The 10941-nt window shown below is 33.9% G+C and overlaps 1 protein-coding gene across 1 annotated transcript; it reads left to right on the top strand.

The window, feature by feature from the left end:
- Positions 1-329: 329 nt before the first annotated feature.
- On the top strand, positions 330-9906 carry LOC124542002 (26S proteasome non-ATPase regulatory subunit 13). Its single transcript, XM_047119954.1, has 10 exons — positions 330-481; positions 555-668; positions 1382-1517; positions 1832-1980; positions 2581-2740; positions 4013-4119; positions 4977-5055; positions 6998-7138; positions 9038-9189; positions 9810-9906. Exons 1-10 carry the CDS (start codon positions 366-368, stop codon positions 9811-9813), a joined length of 1158 nt encoding a protein of 385 aa, XP_046975910.1. The 5' UTR covers positions 330-365; the 3' UTR covers positions 9814-9906.
- Positions 9907-10941: the final 1035 nt, after the last annotated feature.

Below are 10941 nucleotides of genomic sequence, written 5' to 3' on the forward strand. Positions count from 1 at the left end.
CTGAACTTACTTTTCATTTATTTTTATGACAGAACATTTATTTGCAATTGCAGTACGAAAATACAATCATTTGCTATTGCGTACTGTAAGATTAAAACTTTTGAAAGAATGTGGATCGTAAAATAAATGAAGTAAAATAATTTCATTTGGTAACGTTTTATGTAGAGCTTAATAATTGAAAGAGCAATAGTACTGCCATCTAGTGTTTCATCTGTGTCAATAATTCGCTTCTATTCGACGCAAGATGTCGTTGAAAACAGGCTGAATGGATAATACCTTTGCATAGTAATTTAAAAAGTCATAGCGATGACACTTTATTTTATTTACAGCTAACTTCAGATCATTACGCGAAACAATTTTGAAACATGGCCTCCGTAAAGTTTGCGGTAGTTGATGTAAATGATTTCCTTTCTAAAAAACAAACTGCTGAGCCTGAATTGGCTGCAGACTGGGCTAAGTTAGAAGAGCTATACAATAAGAAGTAAGTATCTCTTCCGTTTCGTGTACACTCGTATTTGTTTCATGTGATGATTGTACTATGTCATTGTTTTCAGATTATGGCACCAACTTACGCTAAAACTACTGGAATTAGTGAAACATCCTTCATTACAGGCCGGCGACAATCTAATACAGCTATACAATAACTTTTTAACTATATTCGAAAACAAGTAAGTAATTTGCAAGTCATAAAATATATAACAACGTAAACGCTTCAAAACTTCTAATTGTTACTTACAAACAATTCAAATCGCTTAGTAATTTGTACAATATTCTACAAATTATATGTGCAAGAACTCTCAAATTCTTTTATCGTATACATTTCTTGAAAATACCATTTATTCAAGAGACAAAACTAACCCTTTTGTACTTGTCTTGCTTTGGACATTAGTTATAGAACTTTACAAGTAGTAAAAGACCAAAGATTGTCAAAAGTGTGTGAAATTGTTATATGTTATTATTGATTTGTATAATATCATTTGCAAAGATATGCTGTTCATGATTAAACTAATATACTAAAAAGCATGATATATGTATAGTATACTCCAGACAACAGAAGGAGTTGTTAATAGCTCAACTATATTGCAATGCAAACAGTTCTTGATTAATATATATTTATTAATACAACACCATTCCTATTAACTACTGATTAACACTTAAATTTTACAACCAAATTTCTGCTATCAATTTTGCCAATATAATTATTACCATTATTTCCAAAGTCATAACAAATATTATAGATTATGTAAGATCTCCATCAATATCATGTTAATTTGATGCCAATCCTTATTTATCTTTACCGAACTGAGTTTGAAATATATATATAAGAAGGAATTTGTATGTAAAGTACAGATTAACAATTATACAATGTGATTTTTTTCAGAATCAATCCATTGTCACTCGTTGAAATAGTAGCGCACATCGTCCAGCAATACACAGATAAGAAGGAAGCTATTGCATTCCTGCAGAAAGTGGAGACTAAGGTTAAGATGAACGATGAGGCACTGGCTCTGTGTAAGGTAATACAAATGACTTAGAAATCTAATTATATTGCATTTATGTTGGCTTTAAAAGGACTTATGAATCATCATTCATCTTTAGTCCATAATACTTCAAATATATTCAGTTTTAAAATATCTTTATTTTGAACATGAGTAACAGGCTTATTTGTGTAAGAAGTATAAGATGCTTATCCAATTACACTTCGGAAGTTTAATGATAGATCTATGAATTTATTTTATTGATGAATACAACCAAAACGCAGGTCTCGTTAAATACAACTGAAACAGTTCAAGTTTTAATTACTTATGTGTAAAATAAACTATATTTTCAGGTATTACAAGGGCAGATATATTTGGAAAACCTAAATGATCTCGACGCAACAGAGAAGATTATCGAGGATCTAGAGAACACATTGGAGGATGCTGACGGAGTTACCCCGGTCCATGGCAGATTTTACAAACTCGCTTCCGAGTACTATAGGTATTTGTAGTAAATTTGTGTTGATGACTTTGTTTTTGCCTTGATATTAATTGATGATAATAAATATTCGAAAACATCAATAATCTATAATACACTAGTTTTCGCCCGCGGTTTCGCTCGCTTTTTAGGGTGTTGGTTGTCATGTGTTAGGCAAAAAAAGTAGCCTGTGTGCTTTCTTGGAGCTCAAGTTTGCTTCATACTAAATTCATCAAATTCGGTTTAGCGATTTGGTAGTGAAAGAGCGACAGAGATAAGACAGACAGACAGAGTTTTTTCCATATTTATATTAATAGTATAGATTATGCTAATGAAGTGAGGAAAAATAATGATGCATGTTAAATGACATTCAAAACCAAAACAGAGTGAGTGTGTACACCTATTTTCATCGGTACGCTACTCCGAGGTCCTGGATTCGATTCCCGACCGAGTTGATGTAGAAAATTCATTAATTCTCTACATTGTCTTGGGTCCGGATGCTTGTGGTGCGTTTCTTCTGATCTTCCATAACACAAGTGCTTCAGCTACTTACATTGGGATCAGAATAATGTATGTGATGTTGTCCAATATTTGTTTATTAAATAAGCTAATGTTGGTATACAGGGTGCGCGGGCCGACGGCGCGCTACTACCGCGCGGCGCTCCGTTACGTGGGGTGCGCGGGCGGAGGCGCCGAGCTGCGCGTAGACGAGCGCCGCGCATGCGCACTGCGCCTCGCCCTCGCAGCCGTGCTCGCGCCCACCGTCTACGACCTCGGAGAACTGGTAACACCCCCCCCCCCATATACCATTACTCGGTGGTAGGGCTTTGTGCAAGCCCGTCTGGGTAGGTACCACCCACTCATCAGTTATTCTACCGCCAAATAACAGTACTCAGTATTGTTGTGCGTTGAAGGGTGAGTGAGCCAGTGTAACAGGCACAAGGGACATAGCGTCTTAGTTCCCAAGGTTGATGGCGCATTGACGATGTAAGGGATAGTTAATAATTCTTACAGCGTCAATGTCTATGGGCGATGGTGACCACTTACCATCAGGTGGCCCATATGCTCGTCCGCCAAACTATAACATAAAAAAAAAAAAATACCTACGACCCCTCCCCTCCATAGATATTTATAACTTTGTGTTTTTAAATATATTACGTGAAGCTACCACAGGTTCGGAATGTAAGTTCTACCAGAAGAGAAGACCCTGCAAGAAACTCAGTAGTTACTCTTTTTTGTGGAAGGCTCAATTGTTAATAAAGAGTAATCACTGAGTATATTCTGAACCGGTAGTAGTTACACTTAAAATAGTTGTTAAATAACGATCGATTGTCGCTGTATATATCGATAACGGTAATGTTTTGATTTAAAGTGACGTCATAAAGTGTAAAAACAATAGGGAAGATGCAATATATTTATTTTTGTATTTATTTTAAAGAACTCCATATAACATAGACCACAAGTATATTAAAAATCTAAAACATTGTAATTTACATAAGAAAGTGTGGTTTCAAAATGTCAATTCAAATTTTCGCCCGAAAACGGATCTTAATTTCGTATGACGTCACTTCTGTCTGTCACTGGTCCATTGATCGTACTTGTCCTCACTGGCTTTCATACTTATGCACTTTTTCTCGACCTTTGGGAAAATTTTTTGGAAAAATTTAAAACGGACTATCTATACTCCGAAAAAAAGCTTTTTTGACGTATGTTTTGTGTCAATGTGACCTTCTGACACAAAACTGAGATAAAAGTGGTTTCAAGCTGAAAAGAGGACTCTGGATTCTGCTCTGACAAACCCAACTTCCTTTTTATTCGAAAAACGCAATTAATTTTCGTTTCAATGTTTACTTTTTAACAACTATAACCTCAAATAATTAGTCATAACAGGAGTGACGTCACTGAAGGCCAATTAGTGTCTTAGATATTGAATCACACCAACTGTTTAATCAATATAAAAGCCAGCGTCTACTACAATACAAAATATCTTGACAATGTTTAGAAATATTCTACACCATACTATATCTTATATCATTAAATTATATATGTACTGCAGCTAGCCCATCCAATCCTGGAGTCTCTCGAAGGAACACCTGATGCCTGGGCATGCGAGTTGGTTCGGGCCGTCGCTTCTGGAGACGTCCTCGCATTTGAAAAGATACGGTAATAACTATTGACAATTATGACTATATTTTTTTGCATATTACAAATATTATAAAGTTAAATATGCTGAGAGGTGTTTTGGTTAAATTACAACTGTTATTAATCAGTCAATACGAGGAGAAAAGCCAAATATAGCAAACAAAAAACAGCCTGTAAATTCCCACTGCTGGGCTAAAGACCTCCTCTCCCTTTGAGGAGAAGGTTTGCAACATATTCCACAACGCTGTTCCAATGCGGGTTGGTGGAATACACATGTGGCAGAATTTCTATCAAATTTGTCACATGCAGGTTTCCTCACGATGTATTCCTTCACCGCTGAGCACGAGATGAATTTTAAACACAAATTAAGCACATGAATTAGTGTTGTTTGTCTGTGTTTGAACCCGCAATCATCGGTTAAGATGCACGCGTTCTAACCAAAGAACTATCTCGACTCTTAAATATAGCAAAATATAGCATCTGACAGCAAATTGACGCAATACCATTAGTAGGGAGCTTGATTAATCTATGATATTCACTAATGTTTGTGTTGTTCTAGGTTAAGGATTAACAAGGAAATTACTACTACTATGCTAGTCTTCAAAATTTAATTGAGTTTGTTTCCTCAACTGTTCCGATCAATCTCTTTCGTGTCATCTCCATCCTACGTGACATTGGCGAAATAATCTGTGCCCTATCGGCACAACTAAAAGCCATTAAACCAAGAATTGAATTGAATTAATCATAAATTCTTAGCAGTGCACAATATAGCAGTTTGTTTATCTTTATTCCTATTTCAATTGGAACTGGCTATATGCAAGCGTTAGTTTATATGTTTAATATTTCATTGTTTTTAAATTTCTTATATATATTTCCAGCGCTCAATCTCCTCACCAAGAGTTACACCGGGCTGATCGTCAGTTGAGGCAAAAGATTGCGATTCTGTGCCTTATGGAGGTAACATATTGATTCACTAGCCCTATCTTATTTCACAAATACTGACAACAAAATTAACAATGGCTTTCCTCGCTACCAAATTTTTGTGCAAGCTCGTTTGGTTATGACCAGCTTATTGGATATTGTAATACAATTCAGCAATGTTCAGTTATGTTGTGTACAATAGCTATTTGACAATGCTATACTAATAAAGTGTCAATTTTTGTAATCAGTATATATTATGAGTTTAAAAATGGTTATTTTTTTTAAAGAAACTTGAAAATAATACCTAATTAATTCAAAAATCTTTTAAACATTTGTCACGTGACACAAAACGCACCTGATTGGCCGGGCTTATGATGAAGTCACTTTCTTTGTTAACCTTGCTTTTATATATGTACCACAGATTAAAATACAGACAAGTGACGTCACCGACCCCATTGAAGCGCCATATTGTCCAAGTAGCGTTTTTCGCTCTATTTAAATATGGAATTTTTAATATGATATTTTTCGGCAAATATGTACTAGAAATAAAAAATCTACTTTTGCTGGGTTCCTTAAACTCTAAATAATATTAAATGAATTTTAAAAACCTACCAAATAGCCTATTCTCAGTCAAAAGAAATAGTTTTGAAGTGTTTTGTGCGCCATTCCTGAGCGCTCTCTAGTAGGCAGTTAAGTTAAATCAAGTCATGGTGCTTTTCTGCTTGCTAGCTTATTTATTTATTTATTAAATAAATATAGCACCCACTTACTACAAAAAATTACAATTTTTCTAACCAAAAGTTGTAAGAGGTTCTACAGGCCTTATCGCTAAGCAGTGATCTCTTCCAGGCAACCTTTGGGCAGAGGATCATAATATATACATAACATTTACGTGTATGTGTGTACAGAGATTTCACTTATGTCTAGAACACTCTGTAGTACTCTTTGTTAAGATTAGTTGTCGTAACAGAAATTCTGTCAAAACTTTGACATTTTTTTTTTTTATAGTATAGGTTGGTGGACGAGCTTATGGGCCACCTGATGGTAAGTGGTCACCAACACCCATAGACAATGACGCTGTAAGAAATATTAACTATTCCTTACATCGTCAATGTGCCACCAACCTTGGGAACTAAGATGTTATGTCCCTTGTGCCTGTAGTTACACTGGCTCACTCACCCTTCAGACCGGAACACAACAATACTGAGTACTGTTATTTGGCGGTAGAATAACTGATGAGTGGGTGGTACCTACCCAGACGGGCTAGCACAAAGCCCTACCACCAAGTAAATATAAATAAAATAAAATAAAAATAAATTTATTGACATGAAAATTTAACATAGTCGCAAAACATCCAGTGGTCCCGCACTAGGCAAGCCTGTGTTGCGGGTACCAGCTACCGGTTACAATTTCAAGTTATTAACAGAAGCTCGGACTATATTCTACGATCCCATATCTAATTATATAATAATACAACATATATATATATAAGAAATAGAAAAATATGTAATACCGAAAGAAATAAAAACAATAATAGAAACAAAAATAAATATTATATCCGTATTTTAATCATAATATAAAAAAATACACACACACACACACATGCACACATACTTTTATAGCAACCATGGGCTTTTTCAGCAATACGATTATTCTTTGAAATTTATTATAATATCTTATACTTATGTTCAAAATTTTGTTTAATAACGAATAAGTTTGTAAATGTACAATTCATATCAGTCTTGCTTCGTCAAAAATGTTCTGTATACCTACTGTATTTTTGCTGTGCATTTTTTCTTTTCTTCAGGAACTTACTTACTGTCCTTAGTTTACCATAACTGATAAGCATTAAAAATGTAAATCCGAAATTGGCTTCTGTTTGGACAATGTATTTTTCTTTTATTAATTACTTTTGTATAAGCTGTGGATTTTGTTACAAATAAATAAATAAATAAATAAATAATGTCTATGTTCACAGATGGCCTTCAACCGTACGTCAGCCCAGCGTCGTTTGACATTCAGCGAGATCGCAAGGGAGGCTCGCGTGCCTCCCGCCGACGTGGAACTGTTGGTGATGAAAGCTCTTGCTGATAAGCTGATCCGGGGTCACATTGATCAGGTACATTGATATAGGGGGTTTTGACCAAATATTTATGGTGTAAAGCAATCGAGAACTTAAAGATAATGTATAGTCTATATTTAAACTACTTTTATGAGAAAAACAATAAATAAACAACATTTGTGGAATAGGCTATTTGACAATGCGAAAAATAAATTGTGAATTATTGTAATCAGTGTATATTATGAGTTTAAAAATGGTTATTTACTAATGAAACTTGAAAATAATACTTTGTTTATTCAAAAATCAACGCTCCCGATTGGCCGGGCTTATGATGAAGTCACTTTCTTGTAAACCTTGCTTTTCTACTATATGTACCACAGATTAAAATACAGCAGTGACGTCACCGACCCCATCGCAGCGCCATATTGTCCAAGTTGCGTTTTCGCGTGTTATTTAAATATGGAATTTTTAATACGATATTTTTCGGCAAATAGGCACTAGAACTATAAAAACACAATTTTTACGGGGTTCCTTAACTTCTACTAAATAATATAAAATGGATTTTAAAAACCAGTCAAATAGCCTATTAGTATTAATTACTCATATCCCATAGAAAAAAAGAAAAATGCTAATAAAATTGTTAAAAGATACCAAGTTTAATTCGTACACATTACATTATGTTTATATGTTTGAGCTTTATAGATAGAAAAAATGAGAGAGAAAAAATGAAATGAAAACTTCAAACTACCTAAATAGGAAACTGATTTAATACAAATTTTAATGTTATGTCTGTGGTTGCATTTCTTGTATGTTATTTATTTATTTATGTACCAACAGAGTATACAGAAAATTATATAAATGAAAAATGTATACAAAGGGATAACTTATCTCTAACAAGAGATCTCTTCCAGAAACCCTGAATCTAGTGGAGGTTATTTGTAATACATATTTATGGTGTAGGTACAATATCAATTAGTTTTATATTATAAAATTCAAGAGGACTTAACGATAAATGAATATATTACACACTAAATACATATAAATACATAAATATATACCATTATCTATAACATATATATATATACCTACATCCAATTGTTACCTGTCATATTTTGTCAATTTTTTTACAAAACATCAGTTGCCGACCTCTTATCTAGAGTTTTAATAATCTGTAATATTCTATTAAGTTACTATCCAAACTTTGTAAGTTAAATTAAAGTGGATGTAATTAGTTGAATGGATTATTGCTGTCTTATAAATAAAGTTATATTAATCAGGGTAGTGCACAAAATGACCAAACTATTAGAAAGTCGCATGTATTGGATACGTAAATTTAATTAATGTTTTATTTCTTCTTCGATTAGAATGGACTATACGAAAATTGGTCTTATCCCTTAAATAGTAATCTATATATTTAAATAGAGGATATAGAAAGTTGAGTGATTAGAATTTTGAGTTTAAATTAAATGAAATGGTGAGGTATAAAATAATCCACTTAAATATACTATTGTAATGTTAACTATGTATACTAGTTTAAATAATATAGAATGTAAAAACAGCTGAGATTCCAGTAGCTATTGTCATGATACATAGAAATTTAATCACTACATTAAAGTATCCAAAGTAAAGTAAAGTAACAGCCTGTAAATTTCCCACTGCCTGAGATAAGGCCTCCTCTTCCATTAAGGAGAGAGATTGGAACATATTCCACCACACTGTTCCAATGCGGGTTGGTGGAATGCACATGTGACAGAATTAGACACATGCAGGTTTCCTCACGATGTTTTCCTTCACCGCCGAGCACGAGATGAATTATAAACACAAATTAAGCACATATATATAGTGGTGCTTGCCTGGGTTTGAACCTGTAATCATCGGTTAAGATGCACGCGTTCTAACCACTGGATAGCACTGGAAAGCATATATTAATGACTCCTCTCGTGTGCGCGTGCGCAGGTGCAAGAAACGGTGACGGTGACGTGGGTGCGTGCGCGTGCGCTGGGCCGTGCGGGTGCGGGTGCGCTGGCGCAGCGCCTCGACGCGTGGTGCGCGGCCGCCAGCGACGCCGCGCTGCTACTCAACCGCGCTGCGCCCGACCTGCTCACGCTGTACGTAACGCGATTTGTGAAGACTTTGACCCCCCCCCATTCACGCCAAATTGCGTCGTTACCTAATACTTCTAACGGCTGCCTATATAGTTTTTGTCAAAAAATCTCGCTATTGGTTCAATCAATGGAGTAGTAATAAAGTAGTGGCTAGATACAGCTAGATACATACAACATTATACATATGTATGCATATAAATAGCATAAATTTATATATAAATAATAAATATCATATATTAACGTATCTATAAATATCATAAAATTATAACCATCCAGATCAGGACAATCCAGAAAATACTTTCCGAGCTAATAGAAAATACTACATTTATTGCCCCATATGTAAGATGCTGTATGTATCTTGCGGTATCCAGCCACAACTATATTACTTCTCCATAGATCGAACCAATAGTGAGATTTTTTGACAAAAACATCTTAGTTGATTTTCTACAGTTGGTTAATCCTGTTCTTGTATATCAGGGATTGGAGTCAAGGCTTAATTTAATCTTGCTTTATATCAAATTTAGTTGAGTGGTTTGGCTGTGAAAGAGCAAACAAGACCCAGAAATAGTTCCTTTCTCATTTATAATACATAAGGAAATAATATCTTATATTACTTTTTTTAGGTAACCACACAAAAGCATGCAGAGATCTAGAAGACCTGAAGTAAATGGTGTTATATTAAATGTATGTCTGAAAGTAAATAAATTTAATTTAAATTTCTATGTATTTTCATTTTTCTATGACCTTTCTATGAGTTTTCATAATAAAAAGTTATATTAACTTTTGGCTTTACTTGATGAATACTTTAGATCCCTAAGAATAAAAACATAATTAAAAAGTGTTAGAAATATGTTATGGTTTTATAGTATATATAGCACTATTTTCTAAAAAATATGTTGATATACTCATTTTGAAACACTTGTTAAAGCTGTTTTTCTGCAACTATTACTGATTAGAAATACATGGATACTGAAAATTGTACATTTATTTAACTAACTTTTTATTTGAAAAGAACTATATCTAACTATCCAATTTTTATTTGGTGGTAGAACTATGTAACTAATAAATAGATCAATGGGAATATGTAACATTTATCTTGCTAATTCTACTTCAGAACTAGCTAGAATTATGTACAATATAGGTAAACATATTATAAATAAGCATCAGTAAATAACATAGTATAATTATTGAAGTATATAAATATTTTTGAAATCTACCAGATCAAAATAGTCGACTAAGTGACTCAGCTCTTAAAATGAGAGTAAAAAAAACTGCAATCTCAGTAGAAACTATTTATTCATCTGAGGGTAAGTAAGCCAGTGTAACTACAGACACAAAGGATATAACATCTTAGCTCTCTAAGTTGGTAGGTGGCAGCCACCACATACAATCCAATGGCTCTTTTGCCAGTCCACCTATCTATAAAATAAAATAAAAGGCAGTCGGATCTTGCATGTGTGAAAAATAATTTTATAAGACGCAGCTTTTTTGACCACACCAAGTACACAGACAGAGTAATGTTTTAATTTAAACAATTTGTGTGAATTGAAAATGATTGAGGAGTGATATCTCCTTGCATTTTTAAACCTACAAAACAAGCCTGGAGATTTTTTCACACCTCCTGTAAATGTAGTATTTTATATTGGCTCGGAAAGTATCATCTGGACAGTCCTGATCTCGGGAATGGTATGAAATTATTTCACTGACCAGTACAGTGCCTTAGAGGATCCCAACTGTTCTTATTAAAAAGTAAAA

Source organism: Vanessa cardui, chromosome 29 (genome assembly GCF_905220365.1).
Source record: "Vanessa cardui chromosome 29, ilVanCard2.1, whole genome shotgun sequence".
NCBI lineage: Eukaryota > Metazoa > Arthropoda > Insecta > Lepidoptera > Nymphalidae > Vanessa > Vanessa cardui.

Coding starts and splice junctions, on each gene's coding strand:
- LOC124542002 (XM_047119954.1), top strand. CDS start 366: ATGGCCTCCGTAAAGTTTGCGGTAGTTGATGTAAATGATTTCCTTTCT. Junction 2,741..4,012: donor TCTACGACCTCGGAGAACTG/GTAACACCCCCC, acceptor TATGTACTGCAG/CTAGCCCATCCAATCCTGGA. Junction 7,139..9,037: donor TCCGGGGTCACATTGATCAG/GTACATTGATAT, acceptor GCGCGTGCGCAG/GTGCAAGAAACGGTGACGGT.